We start from the raw sequence: 24014 nt of genomic DNA, 5'->3' as shown, positions 1-24014 counted from the left end.
ACCCGTTCAGTATTTTGCATTCTCCTGAAGTCAGGTAGCACCCTGAGAATCTCAGCATGGAGAGGTGCAATTTTACCCCTTGTCGGGGTGAAAAACCCGAAGGTTTTTCCGTTACTATTTTTGAAGGGGAAATAAGAGGCAGGTCGGGGGGGCAGGCGCAGCCCGCCGAGCCGCTCCCGGCCGCAGGGGCCCCGGCCGCCTCCCCCCGGGCCTCCCCGAGCGCCGGGGCTCCCGGCAGCAGGAACCTTGTTGCCGCGGCGCCGTTTCCCGCGGCGGCCGGGCCGGCTTTGCGGCGGACGCGGCCCCGCCGCCCGGCAGCGGGAGGGGCCGGGCCGGGCCTGCGCTCCGCGCCGGGAGCCGCTCCGCGGAGCAGGGGCAGAGCGCGGCCCCGGGCGGCAGGTAAATACTCCCCTTGCGCTGCGGTCGGTGCGGGGCCCGGGGGGTCAGCGAGGTTCCCCGGGCCCTGCGGGGCAGCGCTGGCCGCGCTGCTGCCTGCGGGTGGGTGCGAGGAGCCGGGCGCGGCTGTTGTTTGTGTTCGTGGCACGAACACGCCTGTAGTCATGTGCCCGTCTGGAAAGACACGTTCCCGTGTGCATGGGAAGGGCCTGTGCTTGAGGTTTCCCCACCCAGAGCCGCTCACAACCTCGGCAGGAATTGGGGCTGCTCCCCATCGGTAGAATCGAATGTGCAGGCACAGCGTGCAGGCGTCACTCTGTTTTAGTAGCCCTGAGTGTGACATAATGCTGTGGTCTTCTTACATTGCGGTAATATCGCTGCTTTTACGCGGCAAACACCCAGACACAGCTAGGGCAATTGTAGCTTCTGGAATCAAATATGTGCGACAGGAGAGTATCAGTTATGTGGGAGCGTCTGCTGGCTGGAGCATCGCTGGCGCTGCAAGGTGAGATAAGGGAAGACAGTCGAGATTGAGTTTGTTTAAGGAATCATTACTTGCTCCTGATCTGTTTCCTCTTTTGCAAATATGCACTTATGGCCCTGATCCTGCAAAGATTTACAGGCAAATCTAATTGTAGGTACTGCGTGATCCGCTAAGTGACTACAAAAAGTTGCAGTATCTGAGAATAAGAAAGCATCAGAATCTTGGTAGGACCAATGCTCATACACTTAAAGCAACAGTAGCTTTTATCTTGTCACTTTCAAGGCTTGTTCATTCAAAATTAGTGAATTAAATTTGGGATTTAAGAAAAATCAGATCTAAAATGTGAAACAGGGCACTACATAGCGGAATGAAGGATCCCGTCAGCCTACAGTAGCTAGATACATCATTACTGCAGAACCTTATCAGTGTGAAGTCATGTTACGTGTTAACATTTTGATTTCGTCAGATGTTCTGAGGTCTCTACTGGGCTTTTGCTGATAATAAAGTAATAAAGGTATAGTTCAGTTTAGAAAACAGCGAGCGTTTGTGCTGAGTAGATACACGATGCTGTAGCGGTACATGTGGCTACAACCAGCCTGCGGGGTCGGCTGTTGTGGCGGGGCTGCCAGGGCCTGGGGGTCTGGGTTGCTGTGGGAGTTTGCCGAAATTCAGCGCTACTTGGATCGTTGCTTCCTTTCCGCCCCCTGCCCCTCTTCCCTTGATAACAAATGTGCCAAACCACTGTGGTCCTGGCTGTTTGAAAGGCAAGAGTAGAGCTTAGTTTGAGGTTTGAAATGAGTTTGTTATTAAACACTGTGTTTCCATCAGTGTCAGCGTTCAACCACTAATAGTTACAGGAAATCCAGGTCTCCCTGTAGAAAGGCTTGTTGCTGTCCCAGCTGAGCTCCCAGCGCACCACAGAGAGAGATGTTTTCTACAGTTACAGATCAAAGCCGTGTGCTGCACGGATTTGAAAAGTCAAGTATATTTTCTTATGGCTGTGCCGTGATCCCGGGAAGAAATGTCTCCCGTGTTCTTGTGGGAAATGCCGTGTTTCTTACCCTCCTTCTGGCCTCCTGGGGCAATGGCAGCTGTTATTCCCAGCTGTGGAGTTATACTGGGCTGTGCTGGAGTGTGCCTCAGAGAAACTACCCTGCAGACCTAAGTGAAAATTAATCGTGTAGTCTGGCATAGATGGTAAAGGATTCAGTTGTTATATCGCTATTTATACCAGCTAGTGCTTCATCTAGGAAGGTCCCGAAGTACCTTCTGTCCCCGAGTCCTAGTTGTAAGGAGATAAACGTCTTCATCTGGCAGCTGCCCTTCAGTAGGTCCTTCCTTGCCGAAATGCAGCCACCTTGGGGTGCAGCAGGACATTGCTGCACACGACAGTTGAGAGCTCAGCAGCCTGATTTTCAGCAGTCTCTGCAAATGAGTCCTGGAGGAGCAGCAACCCCAAGAACAAAATGTGCCTTTTGTTTCTGTTCAGAACTCACAGCAACAAACTGAAAATGTCTTAAAATCTGATCTCTTAAAAAAAAAAAAAGAAAAAAAAGAAAAAAAGTCAAGCTTTTAAGGCCTGGCTGTCTTTTCCCTTCAGCTTAGTTCTAGAAAGTGTAGAGTAGGAATATGCCTGTGAAATTTCAGTTTGTATTAACCAGAAATGTTTATTAAAAAAAAAAAAAAAATTATCTCACCTAGCGTATACAAAGTTCACCCACATCCTAGCAGGGGACAGGCTGGTGCATCGTGGCATGTACAATTAGAAATATTAGAATGAGTCATGTTGGTTGTTGTTTCCTGACTGTCCACTTCAATCATTTTTCCTCGTGTACTGGAGGAGGTTTGTATCACCCCTCTCGGATACCCCGTTCCCTGACTGTCTCTGTGTTGAACTCAGGGGGTTGCAGGCTGGTTTTTTGGTGTCTGTCTGCCTGGCAGAACAGGCAGGAGTTCTTGTAGTCAAGGGCAGTGCGTAAAATGCAAGTTGTACAACTTTGAGACAAACCTGTACACACAAAGCAGATGAACCCATGCATAGAAATCATTCACCCTCCCTTGGGTTATTGGGGACTACAGGTATGTTTAAGATGACACATCCATGTCACAGGCCAAATCACTGCACTGCTTCATTCCGTTTGTCCACGTGGATTTTGTGGCTGACGTGTGGGTTTGAGGTGTTTGCATCAGCTGATCTCGGGGGCAGTGCCAGGACTCAGGGGAGCCTCTGTTCCCCAACGCCTGACATCCTTCTCTGCCAGCTCAGCCACCCGCATCACGCGCAAGGGGGTAGTCTGGATTTTAGTCTGATGTAACCTATGAAGGTGCCCACGCGCCGATGGGTTTGGCTGGCCTGCAGCCTGGGCTGTGTGTCACCATCAGCTAACTGCCCTCCAGTCGTTCTGCTTTGCTTTCTGCTCCTTTCCTTGCCAAGCGTCCTTCATCCTTTCCAGAGTCCCAGTCCAGCTACTGAGATTTCAAGTGGTTGCTCATCTGCGGGAAGCGATACAGCCACTCGTTACTGGGTGCTGTTCCCCAGCCAGGAGGGATGTGTGTCAGATGGCTGCGAGGCAAAGGAGTCAGTGATAAAGATCTCGGGAGAGCTGTACAGCAGCAAGTCTCTGGAAAATAAAAGCTTTCTGTGGTCCATCTTCCTCCACTGCTGGGTCCTCCTCACCCTCTGGGCCCCCTTTGTTTCAGTGCAGCAGGCCGCTGTGTGCTTTTCTGCTTAGAGTTTCTTGTGGTTTAATTACTGTTTCCGAAGTGCAGTTGAAATTAAAGATAATGTACGCTGTAAGCACTGTTTATTATTAATTACTGTGAGCTCATCACTGGATAAGCTGTTCTGTAGCTGTGATATGTTCGTTCCCCACGCAGGGAGGATGCTTGGGGAGCTTTGTTGTTGAAGGCGCTGGGTCAGAGCAGCAGCTGGGGAAAATCTCTGCTTTGACCGAGCGAGACTCGTGTTACCTCGCTAAGGGTCTGCTTCCTCTCCCAGAATATGGCATTCTGCTTCTTCCCTGGTTTCACCTCTTTCTTCATTTCATCTTTTCTCTGTGTGTTTCTTTTTTTTTCCTCTTATTTTCTGTAGGCTAGAAGAGATCACTGCTGTCTTTTAGGTTAACTGAGATTAGGCACGAAGTTAATTGCAGCTGTGCCCACTCTTTGCCTCTCCCTGGGTCTGGCAGACAGGTGTGGGAGCTCTTTGCTGATAGATGTTGGCAGCTGATTTCATCCTTAAGGGCAATGAGGCTATAGGAAACAGGTGGGTTTGCAGCGTGGAGATGGTTATGCTTACATTCACAGTTATCCTCTCTAGTGCCTGGCCCTATAGCCAAACAGTCCTGACCAGAAAGCCTTTCTTCTTGCTTTTCCTGAATATTGTCAGTGGTTTTGTGCAGGAATATCAGTCAGAAGGTATTTATGTGAGACACTTTAAGATTGGTATTGTCTGAAAATTTAAAGCAATTAATTTCTCAGTTATGTGTTGGAGAAAGAGGTTTTTGAAGATCGGCTTTTAAAATGGGATCTAAAGACAATTATATAGGCCTCGTTGAACCAACTGTTGACTGTCATATGGCACCCTCTTTGAAACTGTGATCCCTTGTTCCATATAAAAAGTTACTTGTAGTTTTACCCTCTTTGTGAGGCACTGTAAATTTCATCCAGACATTTAAATGATGAATCAGATGAGTTTCTGTGCTGTGTTGCTCACTCAGTGTACACAGCAGTAGGTACCCTGGGGTTTTGGAATCACCTGGGGAGAAAGTTGCTTTGTGCCGAGGGAAACAAATGCAGCCAGGATACAAGAACATGTGATGGTTTGCACAGGGATGGTGTCCCAGCTGCAGCTCACTCCCTGCAGTTGTCCCTTAGGAAATTCCTAGTTATCAGCTGCCTCTGCAAATTGAGTATGAGAGGCAGGCAGGGGCGCAGCTTCCAGTTGCTGCTCAGAGAACTGGCTGCACTACGCATGGGATTCGCAATGCTGTGAATATGAGTGTTCTGAACCAGGACTGCTCTTTGGCTACATGTGGACGGCACATAGTGCAGTGGATCTGATTGGGGATGTTGTATGTGGAAGCTTCGAGCACAGCAGCTGTAATACGGTGCTTCCTGCACAGCTAAGGGCAGGAGGGCTTCTGGTTGGGAGAGACATAATCACAGAATGTTAGGGATTGGAAGGGACCTCGAAAGATCATCTAGTCCAAACACACCTGGGTGCTGTCACACTTTGCAAGAGCTTCTGGCCAGAACAGGATCGAGAATGTTTGCTGAGTAGGCCTTGCTATTCCGTAAATAAATAAAGCATCATCTGCCATCTACTTACAACAGGGGGATGCTGGAAAGAGAGCACTGCGCAACACCTTGTATTGTGCTACCACTGCCAGTTCTACTTTTCTGCAAGCATTCTGTGCAATATATAGAAGTGCATAGGCCATGGTAAAGACTCTGTGCAACAGTCAGCCATCTGGGCATCCTCATTCTCTCTTCTACCCATTCAGGTGTGCCCACCTGACAAATACACCTCAACTTCTTAACTAAGAGGTAGCACCTAAGTCTTCAGCTTCATAGCTTTTTTTCAGGGATGCTGCACAACAAGAGTCTCGTTTTCAGGGACTGACATGGACCTAAGTGCATCCGATTTAGATTCTGGGCAAGACTTGGCTGATGGGACCCGCAGAGCTAGTCAGAAATCCTTGTACGAGTAAAACCCCAAGGCTGTCATTGCCCAAGGTGCCACTAGAAGACATTCAGGTCACAGGCTGAGGTTGCTCAGACAGACAAGCAGAAAAGCTCTTTAGGTACGAGCTGCTTCAGCCCCAGCAGATTGTGTTCCAGGTGACTGTACATCCATCTTTTCTTCAAATGACCTGTTTTTCAGACCAGGCTTTTCACAACCCATAAGCTGGACTGTAGTGGGACCGGCCTGCAACATACCAGAAATAAAGGTCCCTGAAGCTGCTTGAATTTCCTCTGCTACCAAATTGCTACCCAGCTGAAAGAATGTCTCTTTTCCTTGTTGGCATAGGCATTTCAGCCCACAGCACGAGATAAGCAGAGCTGGTTCCTACAGCAGGTTCCGGGGTGCTGAGAAGGAGATGGGGCGAGATCTCCAGTGGCTGGGGCACCCCTGCTCTCTACTTGCATGCAGGTAACTTGTAAAACTCCTCTTGGGCTCTTGAGATAAAATTCTCAGAAACACCCAAGTGTTTGCCAGGAATTGGAGCCTAAGAGTCATTAGGAATCAGTAGACTCAAGGGACTTTTAACAACGTTACCCATCTTTTGCTGTCTGGGAGCTCCTCTCATTTATACATTTCCTCCTGGACACATTGCTTGTGAACATCATTGATTATTCCTTTCTAATTCTCTCGCCAAATACACAACAGATAAATAGAAACTTCCCTTTTCTTTTGTATCGCTCCTTGTTTTATACATCTCTATTAATTGTTCACTGAAGAGGAGGTCCTGTGAGCAACAAGTCTGCTTATCAAGTTGTGTGATGCCTCCTGTTCCTCCCTCCTGCTTTCCCCCTCTGCTTCCCGGAGTTTTCAGATCCATCTCACACTAACCGCATGTGCTAATTTGGAGACACCCGTGTCGTGGCTCTGGCCTCCTAGAAGGGATAAAGGACCAAGTTTTGCCTGCTTCTCCCTTAGCAGGAGTGTGAGTTTGGGCCTGTTTCCTGTCCAGTGTCCAACAACAGTGCAAGAACTGCATCTTTAAGGACACGGCTGCTCTGTCACACCGAGCTGGAGTTACCTATGCCATTCAAAAGAAAGAGAGGGAAGGAGAATAACCAGCAAATAGGTAGGATGGTGGCACAAACCATGTTTCCTTATGAAATGAAACCAAAAGGTGCTTCTTTTATACATACTCTCTGTATGGATTGGTGAGCTAAATGGATCTCTTCAGCCACTGGTTCCTAAACACATGCTGGCTCTAATTTTGTCTCCTGCCTAGGCTAGACTGAGCAGTCCTGAGCATAATATGCAAGCTGGGGGTATGCAGCAAGTCCCTGTTGTGGTGGTGTGTATCACCCGCAAGACTGCTTTCTGCCCTTGCCTCCTCTGTGGTTTTTGATTATTGCCATGCGATGCCTAGGTATTTTCCTTGGCACGTGGGGATCCACAAAAGCAGATCAGGAAGTTAAATGATCTCTTCCAGTGCACGTTCCTTGTCATTTGTCATCTATGATTTTTCTCTGCTGTCAGACTGTGCTGTCACCTAGGTTAAGCCGTTGTGACTTCTCTAAGGGAAGTAATCTTGACTACACTGAACTCTGTGTCTCACATGGCGTGACCAGCACTCCTTGTTGTTTACCTCAGCCATATGAGTGATGTGGCCACTATAAACTTGTAATCGTAAAGGCTTTACTCATGTAAGTGCACATTGATTATCTGACTGCTGCACGTCCATGGATGAAAGCTGTATCTACACTAGACAGACATAGAGAAAAGCATGTTTGTCACCTGCTGCAATCCCCTTGTCCAGCAGTTTTTGCTAAGTACAGTGCACCATGTTCCTTCACCTTTTTTCAGTAAGTCTAGTTCCCAGGGGCCTGGATCAGCTGTTAGGTTTCTGCTTCCCATAACAAACCCCTGCTTACAGTTACCCGTAGCTTTGGCAGTCTTTAATAGTTTGGGCTGATGCTTCTCCCGTCCTTTCCTATTCACTGCATTAGGCTGAATGTCTTGGAAAATTCCAGGTGTTTCCAAGAAGCAGTATGTAAGGCAATATATTTTACAGTAATTTGAAAGGAATTCATCCTATCCTATTTGCCTTTTTTTCACCTTCATATGAAGGAAGTGATTTCCACTGTTTTTCCTCCTGGAGTTGATCCTGATGGAACTGTTTACTGCCATATCAAAGGTTGCTTTTGTTTGGTACCCAATCCGTGCAGAAGTCTGAATTAATTTTTTGTTGTCTGCCACTGTCAGAAAATGCCAAATTGTGTTTATGGAGAATGTGTGATTGCAGAATTCCAGCGCAAGTGGGAGTTACTGGCACAACTCTTTCTTTGATCTAAGGAGGTTCTTGATGGTGCAAGAATGCATGAGCCCACCACCGAGGTCACCTTTCACATCGTTATTGAGCATGGCAAACAGACTAGTTTGGAAGCTATGAGTGCTGCAGTTTGTGAACCGTGTGATGCAGAGGCCTGTCATCTTCGTATGACCTTGTGATTCAGCATCTTACTGGATGTGAGGTCAGTTTGTAGTTCAGCAACACCACACTTGTCTGCATGGCACTGGGTAATTCCAGCCTCACAGCATCCAGGGAAACCTGCAGCCGCATGAAGCCTCCAGCATTTAAAAAGGAACCTGTTAAATGTAAGTCTCAATTTTCTCCTCTTCCTTTCCACCTTTCCTAATGATTTCAAATGAAGAACAGAGCAACATTGCATCTGTTACCTCTGAAATGCTTCAGTGGCGTGTGACAAGTCCTTCTGGAGTGATTGCTGCTCCAGTGTCTGGAGTGAGCATGAGGCTGTATTCTCTGCCAGCCCCTGGGAAGCAGCATCTTTGTATGGGCCAGCCGGTAGCTTTCAGTGCTGGTGTATGATTATGGTAGTGCTGGTGTTGTTCAAGAAAAGCCTGTTGTGGTTTTGCAACTTCAAAATATCATTCTTGCTTTAAAGACATGCTGTAGGAGGATGTGGAGTGAGTGGGCAGGTTGCACCAGGTCATGTCCCTTAGCCTGTTCCCCAGAACAATGTTCTGGCACAGAACATTCCTGCTCCTGGCAGGAACGAGCTTCAAGAGTGAGCTCTGTGCTGCATTAAGCTGACAATGCAGATGTGCCCAGGATGACTTTATTTCCCACTGCCATCAACTGGCACAGTTGCACAGCTTTGCAAGGAGTCTGTTCCCATACTGTTCTGATTTGAAACCACTCTGGATCTGTTCTGTTCACCCCTCTGGTTGCAGTTCTGGCTCTACCTTCAGTGTCTTACTCTACAGTTACTTATTGAAGCTGATTCTTGTCTGGGTTCACTGTGAGACTACTGAAGTGAACCCTTACAAAGAGATAACGTAAAAAAGATCCCAGTATAAAGGCTTTAAGTTTCCAGGGTTATATACGTGATTATTGCTTTTTAGGATCATTTGCTTGGAGTACATTTGCAGAGATGATGGTCTGAGCTGCTGAGGGATGATCAGCTGCTGTTTCACACACACCTGTGTCATGTCTGGCCACAGGTGATTGTGGAGGGGATTGGTTTGTGACACAGGATTCTGTGCCCCCTTCTTGGGGGGCTGCTGGCCTCCTTCTTCCCTCTGGATTGCCGTAGGAAAGGGTGCCTAGTTAAATGATGTTGCGAATGTAAGTTAGAGTAAGGCAAATAGACTGTTCTGTGTTAAAAAGAACCTTAAATAGAAGTGTGGTTTGTGTTTGGTGGTGTTTAATAGATGTTTTATCCTCCGAAGTGTAAATCTTCATGGGTCCTGCTAGCACTTCAGCAGCATTCACAAGCTAATGAACTACTAATTATCAGCCCTGCCCAGGCTAATTAGTTCTGTTAAGAGTGTATTAATCTAGGCAGAGCTCTGAGCTCATGCAGCTTTGCTGCTTTTAGAATTTGAGCTGGTGTGGTCAAAGCTGGGCTGTAGATCTCTTTGGCTTGGGGCTGTTCTGCACTTGTAGGCTCTGGGTCAGGGGTATCAAACTCATTGTCACTGGAGGCCACATCAGCCTCGTGGTTGCCTTCAAAGGGCTGAATGTAATTTTAGGACTCCTGTAGGAGTAATTACATTTATATAGTCCTAAAATAAAGATCTGCAGATTTGTGGCAGTAGAGAACATGGTATATTTTTTGTTGATAGGATGCGTTGTCTTCCTGAGGCTTAGGTTGCCACACGGTTTCACTGAAGTTCCCAGTGATATTCTATTAGTAGAGAGGAGCTCTATGTGCAGTGCTCCGCAGCAGCCTGTTAGCATTGATTCTTCAGGTAAATATCACAGTTCTGTTTATGCAGACAAGTGGGCAAAGTAGCTGCTGTGAAACTCATTAAGGTCTCCTAAAACTGGGAGTGCAAGCAGTCTGGGAGAAAAAGGCAAATTATTTGAGGCTGGTTGGCCTATTTTACTAACCCTTTGTTTCTCAAGTTTTTCTTGCAGCCCCGTGGGAGCCAATACTAAGCATTCCCTAGGTGGCTGCATTTGTGATGTTCGTCAGTATTGCCTTGCAGCACAGCTTTCTAAAGCTTGGTTAATAAATGGCATCACTTTGGTTCCCTTTATCTGGTGCCCCATCCCACTCTCTGCAGGTTCTAGTTCAAGAAGTGATAATGAACAGAGTGAATAACAGAAACCCCAAAGGGGTTCTTCATATGCGATAATGTTGATGCCAAATGAAGGAGAAAGTAAAATCAAGGGGACTGTTAAAGGAGTGATGTGGTTAAACATATTTATCTAAGAAAAGGCTCTAACTGACATGATGTTTTGCTTTGCTTTACAGGTACTCGCCATTGCTATGAGCTTATTTGAAAGAGGGACCGTAGCTCACTTGGTCAGTGGATGTTAAGTCTCCCATCTGCAGACAGGCTGGTTTGGTTCCTTTCTGCCACTATGGCTTGTGGTTGATGAATATATTTGCCCTGCCATCTCTAAGTTAATGGTGTGCCGAGGACAGACGCGAAGCAGCTCTTTCTCTGGGTTTTGATGTGACGTCTTCTTAACGCATCGCGACAGCTCAGGCCCGCTGGCAGCACAGGTGATGGAGGCTCTTGAAGTCGATGACATTAGCCCAGCCTTGGAAGTGACTGAAGACTTTTTCAATAGTTTTGAAACTAAGCTTGAAAAGATCGTGCAGCCCTCGGAGGTGTATGGTGTACAGGATGTCCCCGAACTGGTCGGGCAGGAGGTATTTGATCAGATAACAGAGAGCACGAATCTGAGGAACGTTGCCTCCTTAGCCAAAAGTAGCCTCATCTGGGATCACTGCAAAAATGGCCTCTTGGAAACCAAAGCTCAGACGGCGTTCCCTGCCAGAGACCAGCGCGCGGTGCGGAGGGGAACAGCTGCTGACAACCTTGCCTGGGCTGGGGAAGGGGAGACCGCGGCTTTTAACATCTTCAATATCTGCCAGCGGAGGAGAGACAGGCCTCGCTCGGTGAACGACATCCTGGTGCAGAATGAAGATGCCTCTGCGTTCAAGCCAGGACACAACAGGTCACGCTCCGATATCAGCCATGTGAGCTGGGGAATGGTCTTCACGGGCACCTCCTTGCAGCAGCCCCCTGCGCCTGGCCGGGACAATAATTGCGCCCTGCTCTCCTACCTTATGTTAACCAACGGAGAGGACATCCAAGGAAACACAGGTTTGTGCTGGTGCTTTATTGCTTCTGTTGATATGAGGACTTTCCTATTTGTTTTTAATATTTATCTTAAAAGGGGAGATGCGTGTTTCAAAAAACAAACACCTCTTAAGCTGACAGAAATCAGCATGTCACCGTTGTCTTTGATATAGCTCTTGTCTGTTTGCCTTGCTAAGGATCAGTTTTTAAACCAATCTCAACTTCTGTTCTTTCCATGGTTTGAAAAACTACGCCTGTTTTACTTTTTGCTGCTATTTTGGCTCATTTGACTCAGGAAAAAATAATTTATTAGTTTTGTATTTCTGATTATTTCCTTATCTGATTTTCCCAAATTAAAAAAACCCCAAAAACCCAACAAACAACAAACTTTGAATGTTAATGCTATTGGGAGAATGGCAAATCCAAACAAATGCAGTTTTTGTTTAAAAAAAAAAAAAAAGAAGAGCAGCCATTAAAAAGAGGACAAACAAAGCTTTACTGTGAGGCCTGAGATCTCTGCTCTGTTTCTTTAAGAAATTCTGGCTATTCAGTCCATAAACAATTAACAAAAACTCAAGCCTGCTATTTGTGCTTGTCAACATTAAGGCATCTGCCAGCTTTGTGTGGGGTGCAGGAAGTCTTGTTATCAGATCGGGGCAGGCGTCTCCACAGCCATACCGAGCGGCCTTTCAGCAACTGATACTTTTTCCTTTTCCTTTCTCGAGCGCCATGCTGGAAGAGGTCGTGCTCAGGGCTTCAGAAACACTGAACCAGTGTCTGCATCTCTGTGATTTGTTTTAGAGATGGCAGAAGTGAACTGGGCACTTACAGAAAAGAAAGGCAGCTAGTGCCACGAAGATTTTGTAATCTAAATAAAGGCGGGACTTAACAAAGTAATGTAAAAATCCAAGGGTTGTGAAAGCACGTGTGCGTGTATGGTGGAATGATGCCAGTTATGAATAGGTAGCTGGTTTAGGGTTAAAACAAACCTTTTTGGTTAGGTTTTCCAGATAAGTCAGCTATTTTGGAGCAGGAAAAGCAGATGCCCAAATGTTTCTGTTTATGGATGTGTGCATATATAAATATAAATATATATAATAATAGGCATATATATATATGTATGTATACACACACAAACCTGTATGTTCCTGTGTTATATTGTGACATAGTTTCCGTATCCCAAAGAAGGGGTGCTCTTGGCTTACAAAGGCAAGTATATCTGCTCTCGGTTTTGTTTAGGGAGATCTATTGCTTCCCGTAGAGTGGGGTCTCTGTTCTGCATCCTTACCATGGAAGGGATGCAGAACACGAATGCACCCAGAAGCCTGGAGCTCTCAGTTTTCGTCAACTGTATCCTGGGCATCTCATGGGTTGAACTTTACATATAACACCTTTACATGCCCACAGAAGCACGATTAAATCTAGCCATTAAAAGTCAATAGATGACTCTGATACTATTTTAAGCTTAATCTTTATGGCCCAGTTTCCCCGTGCAGCCCTCAGAAAAAGAAGGGAGTTTGTTACATATACTGTTTAGAATAAGAAATACCTGAGGCGTTCTCTATTTAACGACTTGTTCATGTTACTTATTCAGTGAGAGTCATTTCAAACTGCCACTGGATCCCCAACCCGCAAGAAGCAAGTCACCAATCCAGCTAGTGCTGAGCCACAGAGTCCCAGGCCAAACTGGTCTCCCTTCTGTCCGTCCAGGGCTCAGGGCAACTGCAAGAATACGTTGGGGTGCACCCTAATGCATTGCACCTCTGTCTGGGCTGAAGCAAATGACATTCGCCTCTCCCTTACACACAGATGCAAGACATTGTGATGCAATTGTTCATAAAAGGGAGCAAAATGAAAAATGGAAATTATGTACAATTTTCTTCCCCTTCTGGCAAACAAAGAAATTTTGTCAGGAGCTGCAGTGCTGGGTCACCATTGCTTCCGAAGTCAAGGACCGCGTACTGCAGTCTGTCCCCTCTCCTGGGTGAGTCTCCTCCCTTTTGGAAGCTGGGCTGTCTGCAGTGTTGTCCTCCTTTCAGCCCGGCTCCCGCCTAAGCTGTCCAGTGCACTTTGCTTAGAGACAGCAGACCCCAGGGAGACGCATCAACCCTCTGGAAGCCCTAAAAGGGCCTTGCTGTATCCAGAGTCGAGTCTATAGCTGGACTTCAAACTGTTGTCTAGAACAGCTTGATAGAAAACCTCCCATGGTGCAACCATAAGAGGAAGAGACACGAAATGCGCTCTGTGTACAGGTGGATCTAATTGTGGGATTCCTTAAGCTCATTTTTTTCCAGGCTTCAGTCACCCCGTTGCGGTGTGTACCCAAGGCGTGCGGCTTTGGAAGCAGAATGGAGTTCAGTTGCGCTCTTCCCAGCCCCTCAGCAGGCACTGACACTGTTTCAATGCAGTTAATCAAATTAAGTTTTTCTCCATACGGAAAGAGTGAACAGACTGTGTTGGAGTGTGATATATACTCTTTATTATGATTTCGTGTTAAACAGTTTGTAGTTACAAGTTGTAACTCTGAAGGTATTGCATCTGTAAAGTAGTTGTATGAAGTACAGTAATATTAGCACTCTTAACTAAAAAGAGAATTGACAGATTTCCATGAAGCAAACTCTTGTTTTACACTGTCTGCAACAGGCCCATCCATTCCTCGGTTTCTCTGTGGTGCCAGGAACGAGCCCCATCGCTGTGCTCAGTGCTGCCAGAGGCGTAGGTCTCTTCAAAATGGCTTTTTACAGAAAAGACTCGATGCGGTCAAGTTCTGAGATCTCGGAGGTGAACCAAGCAAGGGAAGGAAGTGGATTAGTAAGAGTGGCTGAAGAACTTCTCTCAGCACTCACCTGTAGCCCAGCAGCAGTCGGTACCTCTGAGGTGCTCAGTGCATGCTTTTTCTGTTGCATTTTGCAAAGGTGCAACGCATTTGTCAGTGTTTGCTGTGTGCTCTCCACGAGCCTTTCTGCATGGGACGTTTGGAGGCAGTGGTATCTTCTTTAAGGAAGCAGAACTTATGTGCTCTGAAAATGCACACTCTTAACCTGTTTCCTTAACATGTTCTGTCCAGGGGCTGTGCAGGTTTTAGAAGGTAGCCGTGGTGTTTCTGCCCACTGTGTTTACATGAGAGCCTGCCACAGAGTTTGCTGCTACTGTGAGCTGAGCTGAAAAGAGAAAAGCAAAAAAAAGAAAGTAGGTATTGCAGGTATGTGTATCTGGGGCTGGTAATTATTCTCCACGAGAGACCAAAAAATGTATTTTAAGGTTGGCAAAAGCTGCTGCAGTGGCTGAAGGAGTTCTAACCTCTGGAGGCATCCCATTCCAGGGCTTTAATACAGATTAAGCAAATGCACATGGGCTACTGACAGCAACTTGAGGCACTCCTGTCAGTCCTGTTGCAGTAGAGGACTTCCCTCTGGAGCCTGCAGAGGTCTCCCAGTCCTCCGAGCCTCGCCGAGTTGCTGTGTAAATTAACTCTTCACAATTTTTTTTTTTTCCTTATCTTCATAGTATATTTATTACTATGAGCTTATCTTTCCCTACTGCTTGGGTTTTTATAATACAAATAAAATGAAACTGCATCCTTTCCATGTACTCTGAAAGAAAAGGATCTGAAAAGAAGCTGTGCCTTTTGTGGCAGTATCTCCTTAGGCCTGCTGGAAAAACAGTGAGTGTGCTGGACATGAACAGTTTGTGCTGCGGAGCAGTGTCAGGCAGTAAGAGGAGCTAGCAAAGATGGAAGTCGTAAGCAAATTCAAGGCAGGCTTTTGTATTTCTGGGCATGTGGCCTGGCAAACAAAGGGAGAATACTGCTTCTGTAGTATCCAGTGAAAGCTTGTGTAGATCGTTAAGGCACAGTGTGTGAGCAGTTATCTTTAGTAGTCACGAGGATGTTTGTGGTGGTGGGTCACAGAGCAGCAGACAGCGGTGCCATCGGTTGCTGCTGCCGTTGTCCTGCTCAGGGAGGAGCTGCAAAGACAACTGGCTGGAAGGGGCTGTAGCAGGTCAGGGAGCTGCAGAGGTGGAGGTGGCCAGAGATCCTGAGAGGTATGAAACAGTGGAGGTGTGACATGCAGCCTTCAAGCTTCCCGTCCAGTAATGGCCAGGTAAAGGTGAACCCCTGACCCATCTCCCAGGGAGGTTTCTGAAGCCTGGTTGCAGTTTGCGATTTGGCAAAAACGCCCCTGTAACACTGTCTTTTGTCTGTAGTATGGAGAAGCTACACAGCCAGTGCAGAGCAATGGGCTGTTAATTGCCACTGGGACGGCAGAACATTCTAGATCTGTGGTGTTGTGCAGAAGGTAATGGTGCCGTCATCTAAGAGGCAGATGTGCAGAAGCAACACTTCTGCACCTTCCTCTCTGGAGAGCAGGAAGCCTCAAACCACTTGGAAATAATCCCAGAGCCAATTGGAGCTAGTTGGAGAACCAATGCCCCCGCTGTGGCCAATTTATTTTCAGCATTAAAAGGTAGTGAATAAAAAGATAGCTGTACTGGAGAGACATGGGGCCTTTCATGATTTAAGGAGGCAAAAATGTTATTTAAAATCCAGTGCGAGTTGGGTGCCCTCCGCTCTGGGGGTCCACAAGTGCCAGGGACTGTCTGTGCATCTGGCAAGAGACAGCCCCTTCTCCCAGGAGATTGCAGATTAAATACTCCACACTGTATGGATAGGGAGGGTGAGTAGGGACAACGAGAGGTGAGGCGTTTGGATTACAGTAAACAGCGCTGATGAGTTTGGTTGTGGAGCTGCTCTGGTTGGGAGGGTTATTCTTTATGGAGATTTTTGCTCTGGAGTTACGATGCTCCATAAGCAAACAAACAGAGTTTTCATCTCCTGGAGCAGTACCGATTGTTTCCACTAGTGTTGCGATGACTTTCATAACTTAATTTTCAGGTTAGTTGCTATTATTGCCTTAGTGGTGTCAGCTAACTCTCCTAATGTGAACTGACCCTGTTTTTGTAGCTTTGACAGTCCCTTTATACCCTTTCTTCCTTCTTTTTAAAGCTGAATTGAGTGAATTTATTAAAAAATCAGCAAATCCATCTTTGTTTGATATTCTCAATTCTTTTGCAAATGCTCCTGTTTTACACATCTCCTAGCTGGTGGTAGGTAACCATTTCTTTCTGTCTTTTCCGTAGTTGAGTCCTGTTCTGGGTTGGTCTTGAATTTTGACTGAACCCAGCCTCCTCCACCGCCCCCTTGGCACAGGCACAGGGTGCTGGTGGTCTGCTCAGCAAACACCAGTGGTACAACTGTTCCACTTGCTGCAGAGGAGCAAGGAGGTTGGATGGAGTGGCTGGGCAGCTGGCATCCTGGAGGCTTCAGCAGAGTTTCTCGTAGAATGCCAAGCCTGAAAGGAAGACATAAAGAGTAATTTGTTTAGGTTCTTTACTGATCTGTGTAGGCAGTTCATTTGGTGAGTAGCTAATTTTTGGTCAACAGCTAAGCCAGCCTCACTAGCAATGCATAAATCTAAAATTAAGGGTTTGCAAGTTCAACATTTTCAAAGCAGGTTTTGCTTTCCCTAAGCCCGAGGAAGATGAAGAGGAGTGAATGACCTTCTGGTGGCTTGTTTGTATAAAATAACACAAATTGCTACCTAGTTACAAGTCCCATTGCTATAGTGGTCCATCAAAAAGAGATGGAATTTGGAGAAGAAGCCATATCTGGCTCCGGGACAGCTATCTGTTTGGAATTTGTGCCCAAATATCAATGCCATTATTTCAGGACCAAGTAGAATCAGATATACTTGCCTGAAAGAGATATACTTGCACAGCCAGGTGGGAAAATAGGTGGGAAGAAAAGATGGTGTTTTTTAAGTAGGAGGGAAATGGACCCTGTAGATCTGAGTAGCACCGTCTGAGACACAATTTGTCTCTGATTCAGCAAACCCCACCAAGCAGGTGACCAGCCCAACACACCCTGAGAGCATTTTAGATCTCAAAGGTGTCTGCTAAGATTTATGGAAATCAGAGAAGAGGACTCTTGACAAAAACTCTAAGCTGTGCTCATCTCTTACTAAGCATTAAGAGAACCCAGAGAAGAGTGGCACCTCAAGAGACGAACCCCTCAGAAACTGGGCATCTCCACTTCTGCTCTTTCCCAAGTTACTTGATATTACTGTATCAGAAATGCTCCAGTGGTGGAAAACAGGGTAAGTTTTTGTGCCATACCAACAGGGACACAAGTACAGTCAGTTGTTCAGGAGCATATATTTTCTGGCCACGCTAAGGCAAGATTTGGGCTCCCTCTCCTGGGATGCTGGTTGCACCAGCTGTTACAAGTGTGGACAGGGGTAGGTGTGTGCTGGGGAGGATGCTGCCCTGTCCCCAGCTGCTGAGTCTCTCTTTGTTTCCCTCTGCCTCCTTCCCCTTCTTCCCTTGAAATTATAACTCCAAATGGCTCAGGCGTGGGCCATTTACTGTGATTATTTCCATTTTTTCACTCTTCCTCAATTTACTCTCCCTGTAGGGAGGAAAAGAAATGCAGTTTCTGTGTGGAAGGCGGATGGAGAGATGGTAGCATTTGGTCTCTGAGTGAAAAGGTATTATCTGGCACGCTGCACGTCGAGGAGATAAAGGAGCAGAGGGCTGTAAGGGGTGTGTGTGTAGCATATGGATTCAACTTGCCTCTGCCAACACCTATTGCCCTGACCTAAACAATATGAGGCATTTTAATTTTAATCAAGTTGGCTGCTGGTTCTGTCCCGTTTAGGAGAGCCGGTGGAGCCGACTCACAGGAGCTTGAAGGGGAGGAGGGGGCGGCTCTGTGAAAGCCAGGGAGAGACAGCCTTTCTGTAACTCAACAAAAGACAAGCAAACCTGTGTGCGGATGAAGGAGGGGTGGCTGGGGGAAGGTTACGAGTTGTCTTATTATGGAGAAGCTTGAACTGTCATCTGTACTTGATGGAAGCGAGAGAGATTGCAGTTGGAGCTGCAGAAGCGCTGCCTCCCTGATTGGATTAATAGAAAGGGAAGATGACTCTAGAATGGCTGCCCATTATCTGCACTACAAAGGGATTAGTGTGGGTTTCAGAGAAATTAATGGCTTTTGAGTTAGCACAGAAATACTAATGAATGTCAGGGCCAGAAATGTGCGGTGAACAAAATTGGTTCTTTTAGTGTGTGTGTGTGCATGAGTGTATCTGTCCATTTGGGATAAGAAAATGTGCTTTTTCTCTACCATTTTGAGTTTTAGATTAGGCTTTCAGTTTTCATATTTAGCTGAAATACTCTTGAGTAGCTTGTTTGTTGGCAAGGTATAGTTATATTGATTTCTTTTCCACCTTGTCATACCTAGTGCCAAAGTAGCAATTTTTTAATTGTTGTTTTGATTTTAGTCATATATACAGGAAATCTTGGTAGGTGACGTGTAGAGCACTTTGAACATGGTGTTAAATGCAGGCTTCATTCCGAGCAAGGGGGCAACGTGGGGAAGCTGAGGCTGAACTGGAAAGGCGAAACCAAAGTACATCCTTTTTGTTAACGCGATGGGAGGTAGCATCCTTCCCCCATTTTTTAACCGCCATAAGGTCTGCATACTCTATTAAGTATATAAAACAATTAATTCTCATATATGCTTGTTAAGTTTAACTGAAACTTGTCTACTTAATCATTATAATTCCTTAAAGTTCGTCATCACTGAAGAGGTAGCCAAAGCTTTTACACTGTTGCTGGCCTGAATCCTCCTCCTGCCCATATATGAAACTCTTACAACCAACTGCAGCAACGCTTTCAGCCAAGGACGGAAGCATCTCCTTGGACTGTAGGTCTCAGCCCAAGTTCTGCTTTCTCACCAGCTGGAATCAGAAGCCCTTTGGACAGTAACTAAGTCCCTCAAATACTCCTGGTCAATGACTCTTCTTGTGCCCCGGAGAGGATGGATAGACTTGTCCATTAGCTGATGGTGGTGGGAGCAGCGTGGCCATCAATCCTGGCTGTATTAGCTGGGAGGCCCAGTGCACGTGGGGATGCAGTAACGTCTATACAGGCTCATCTTTGGCTCTGTGTTTCCAAGGTTCGTCAAGCTAAGATGCTTCTGTTCTCTTAGCTCTGCGTTGAAGACATCTTAGGTATACTCGGAGGCGGTCGTGTCTAAAACCGGGTAGAGCGTGGCCTGTTAACGTGAGTGGTAACTGGTTAAGCTGAGGTGCTGACAATATTTTGTGCCTCCAGCTGTCAGCCCAGTCCCTCTTTCAAAGGTTGTCAGCTTGAGGGCAGAACCCACGAGTGAAACATCTCCTGTATTGCTGCGGTTTGTAACTCTGCGTGTTCAGGTCAGTTGATGCTCGTTTTGTTTTGACCAGTTGAGCCGGGCAGTGGATGAGGAGCTGTTGCCAGGTGGCTGCCTTGCTCCTGGGGCTGGGAATAGCGGTATCCAAGGGAGGTGGACAACCAGAGGCAGAAACCTCTTCACTTGTGTCTGTTCACTCTGCCACTGTTTGTAAGTCAAGACCCGTCACAGGTACCCTCACAGGAAAGGCAAAATACAAATCGATTGGGAGCAAGAACTTGCTCCTCAGGCTGCACTGTTTTGGGGTACCAAGTGTTGAAGCTGGTGTTAGAGCATACCAGCAAATGCCACTGAATTTATACAGGGACCAGCAAAAATTGCAGAGCTGCATGTCCAGCCCAAGAAGAAAATATGACATTTGCATGTAGTATTGGTGGCTGAAGTGGTGCAAATTGGACCGGAACGGATTTTGCATAGAAGCCTTTTTTAAAACTCAGAAGTACTTTAGATAACTCCATTTAAATTAATATCATATTGGTGCCTGAAATGGCTTGTATATGGACTGGTTTTAAAATTCCCCTCGACTTTGCTTTGGGCTGAGCTTTGTGGACGGGTGTGCTCCAAAGCATCCGAAGCACTGGGGCACTGAGATATTCGAGCCCGGGCAGCCCCCTCCTTTTCATTTTTGGTCATGTCTGCCAGTCCTGAGCCAGATCCTCATAGATCAGCAAAGCTCCTCTCTAGGAAATGGAGCCGTGCAACATGTTCTGGTCCTGGCTTGTGCTGAAATGTGGTCAGAAACTGCGGCTGCTGGGCAGAGTTCTCCACAAGCCCAGGTGCAGCGCACAGGTGCCGGCAGCTGGGCGGTTCCGGGTGGTTCCGGCCGGTTCCGGCCGGTTCCGGCCGGTTCCGGCCGGTTCCAGCGGCACCACAGCCCTGCCCCTCAGCTGCAGGTGCAGCCTCTCTGGCTGAGAGTGTTCCAGAAAGGGGAGAGCGCTGCCCCACCGTCTGAGGAGGAGTGTGAGGAGCAGCTGGGGTCAGAGGAAGAGAAGGTGCTTCCCCTTTAGCCCGTGGGGAGACCATGGCGTTTCCCTGCAGCCCGTGCGGGACGCCGTGCTCGGAAGATGGAGATTTTCCTGCAGGATCTGTGGCTGTGGAGAGCTCTTGCAGGAGCAGGTTTATCCTGAAGAGCTGCAGCCCGTGGAGAGGCCCTGCGCTGGAGCAGGTGCGAGGAGGTGACCGTGAGCCCCGTTCCCCTTCCCTGCGCTGCTTGGGACGGGGGAGGTAGAGGGGCCGTGTGTGAAACCCTGAAGTTGAGCCTGGGAAAGAGGCGAGCGGGAAGGGAAGGTGTTGTTTTAATTTGTATTTGTTCCTCATTGTCAAAATCTATTTTAATTCGCAAGAGATTACTTGATAATAGCGTGCTCTTCTGGACTAGGTTCTGGGAGACTTGTAGTGTTTTCTTGCTCTGTCACGATTCTCCGGGATAATCTCAGGAAAATTGCTTTGTTTCTCTGTCCCTCTGTTTCCCTGCCCCTTTTTTGTGAAGTGTTTTGGTACCTCTGGGTAAGAAAGTGCTGTGTTCTTGTTGGCTCAAAGGTAGAGTCAATGCTTGTGTTTGATAATTATAACCTATTGGGTGAAGGCTATTTCTGTGATCCTGTCCTCCAGATAGACCATGTGTGGTTAGGAGAGATGTATAAGCCAGAATGACGTAGCAATTTGAAACTATTATTTTAAAAGAACTAATAGCAACAATTCTCATTTTGTTTCTTCCAGAACACAAGCCAATGTTCCCAAACATTCTGAAGAAGGGATACTTAGAAGTCAGAAGAGACAATGACAGCTACTGGCAAACCTGTTATGCTGAGCTCTCCCCATACAAACTGTACTTGTATTGCTTGGACAGCAGTGGCAACCAGACTCTTCCCACCATGTATCCACTCCTGCGTTTTCAAAGGGTCACTGTTACTGGTTGCATTGAAACCAAGGTGGTGGACGCTGTCCTGTCAGACAGCTCGCAGCTACAGCTGAAAGCAGAGTCCTCGTGGGAGGCTTTGGACTGGGGACAGAAGCTCTGGGAGGCCGTGCGTGCTTCTGTGCCTGCTTTCACGAGACAGCAGGAGAAACTGGAGAATGTGCCAAAGCCTGAAAATAGCAGTGACCTTTCCCAAACCAATGGATTGTTAGAGAAGCCCATGGAGCTCTTCTTATCCACGAATTTGACTGAAAACACTAAAGAGTACAAAAATATTCTCAAATCAGGGACCCTTTACAGATTAACTGTTCAGAATAACTGGAAGGCATTTACTTTTGTCTTGAACAGGTCTTATCTCATGGCATTCCAACCGGGTAGGCTTGATGAAGATCCTCTGCTGAGCTACAATGTTGATGTGTGCCTGTCAGTCCAGACAGATACTCAGGATGGCTGTGACTCTTGCTTTCAGGTCATTTTTCCTCAAGATGTCCTCCGCCTGCGTGCAGAGACTCGTCAGAGGGCCCAGGAGTGGATGGAGGCACTGAGAACGGCAGCCAATGCTACTAGAAGTTTAACTCAGAACCCACAGGTCACGCTTAGGAACAAACCTGGAGATCGGCCCTTTGGAAACGACCTCAGAAAGAGCAAGCGCCAATCTGTGACCACCAGCTTCCTGAGCATCCTCACCACGCTGTCCCTAGAGAGGGGGCTCACCGTTCAGAGCTTCAGGTGTGCAGGTAAGCAACCCGACTGCAGCATTTGCACCCGCTGCTCTTCTGCAGGAGAAGAAAATCACTTGAAAGAGCAGGTATGTGTTTTAGCAGCATACAGCTACTCCCTGCCTCTCACTATCAGTGTAGACACTTTGGTGTGTTAGCCTTCCTTTGCTCTCTGTAAAATGTGAAGAACCTATGTGATATTTAGGGGTTCACCTGCATTTCAAGAGCAGTGCTGAAACACTGGATCCTGCACGTGCAGCATACAGCAAGCACTACACGGGCCAGGGCTGCCTTACATGTTGCTTGGGCTGTTTCCTTGCTTCGGGACACTGGAAAGGTGGTCTAGAAGCAAAGGGGTTTGTGTTCTGGATATGATGCAGCTTTCCAACTTCTAGCGCTTTTGTTTCCTTTTATTATTGTGTCTCCTTCAGGTTGTTTTTTGGAGCTGAGTTTCAGCACTGGGTGTTCTGGGGAGACTCCTCAAAGCATAGATGCTTCCCTGAAACACCACCGTTTGGCGACGTGAGGTTCAGGCATGAGCTTATCTGCTCAGCTCCTCTCTTGAGGCAGGGGTGAAAATATGACCTTAAGCCTCTGTATCTAATTGTAAATCTCAATTAATGTGACTGTTGACTCTAGTGTGAGGCAAGAGCATGATTTTGTCCAGTTTGAGAATGAAGTAAAAACAGGCAGGACCCATGTGAATGCAGTTCTTTGTCCTTTTACTTCAGAAAGGGCACCTTTGTGGAGCAAATTTGGGAGCTTTGTGCCTAAATTGTACTACGTGGCTGGCTTTAGTTGTGTTCACTTAGAAACTGTCGACTGTATCAGAAACAGCTTTTCTGAAGGATTTTCCTCTGTTATGGGAGCTGTGAGGGTCCTGCCTCCTCCCCACTTAGCTCTGGGGTGGGTGGCTGTCCGATGTGGGGGTCTCCTGTTGATATGGAACCACATATGGCTCTGGGGGGAGTCTGTGTGGGCCCAGAACCTGCTGGCTGGCCTGGACCCCTCTCAGGGGACACCTGAGCCCCAGAAGTACTGGGGTGCCCTCAGAACTGGCTGTGGGTGTAGGTGGGTTCATCCCTCTCCGACAGTCGCCCACAGGTGCTGTTCCTGCTCGCTCCTCCGCAGTGTGTGGCACTCACCTGGTAGCTGGAGCATGGTGGAGATTGGCCTCACTGCAGTTAATGGTTCAGTCACGATATTGGGGCTTCTACCTGAATTCAGTTCTGTCCTTGGCTGCAAACTGTTCATGTGACTTCGTGTCGATTTTTTTTCTGGGAGCAATTATGTGCCAAACTACTGCTGAAACTCTGATTATCTGAACACTGCTGGACAACAGTCATGTCTTACCTTTAAAGGCAGTTGTGAGAGTGAAAGCTGCAGGGAGACTCTGGGAATGGGTCAGATAAGTATCTCCGAAATGGGTCCAGCCCGGTGTGCTACCCAGCAGACAGGCTTGTGAAACTCCAGAAGACAGCAGAATTAACAGCCTCATTTTAAGCTGATGTCTGAGATGACATTAAAACTTCATGCCTTTCTCCTAATTTCTTTTAATTCACAGCTCAGTAAAGGAAAATATTGTAGTTTTGCTTTATCCTCTGACTGAGGTCCAGGAGAGTTTTGAGTGTGCATTCCCAATGGCTTCCTCAAAAATACGATGAGTCGCTGGGATGGCGACAAAATGCACGTCTCCAATGTGAAATATGTTTAGTCTTGCATTATACAGTAAGGGAGCAGTCTTTTCTGTGGGAAAGGCTGGATTTCCTTTCCCAAACATTGGCCCATGCGTCTGCACTCACTCATGTATGTATTCCTCAGAGAAATAAGGTGCTCTGACCTTGTCAGGATTGCACGGAGTCTTTTCCTGGTATACATGAGGCATTGCCAGCACTCACGTGGCC

At 47.1% G+C, this 24014-nt stretch overlaps 1 protein-coding gene across 3 annotated transcripts in view; it reads left to right on the top strand.

Annotated features, from left to right (window-relative positions):
• The first annotated feature begins 244 nt into the window (after nt 1-244).
• Nucleotides 245-24014, top strand: part of PLEKHM3 (pleckstrin homology domain containing M3) — an 86796-nt gene continuing 63026 nt past the window's right edge. For 2 of the 3 annotated variants that reach the window (XM_065638197.1, XM_065638195.1), the window contains exons 1-3: nt 7936-8216; nt 10343-11204; nt 21193-22128. In XM_065638197.1, coding sequence (XP_065494269.1) covers nt 10601-11204; nt 21193-22128 — 1540 coding nt within the window. In that variant the 5' untranslated portion in view covers nt 7936-8216; nt 10343-10600. Of the gene's footprint in view, nt 400-7935; nt 8217-10342; nt 11205-21192; nt 22129-24014 lie in introns of those variants that run through there. The other variant, XM_065638196.1, reaches the window with a different exon arrangement.

This window comes from Caloenas nicobarica, chromosome 6 (assembly GCF_036013445.1).
Source record: "Caloenas nicobarica isolate bCalNic1 chromosome 6, bCalNic1.hap1, whole genome shotgun sequence".
NCBI classification, from domain to species: Eukaryota; Metazoa; Chordata; class Aves; order Columbiformes; family Columbidae; genus Caloenas; species Caloenas nicobarica.
The sequence above is the reverse complement of the archived record's forward strand: the minus strand, read 5'-3'. Positions and strand labels throughout refer to the sequence as shown.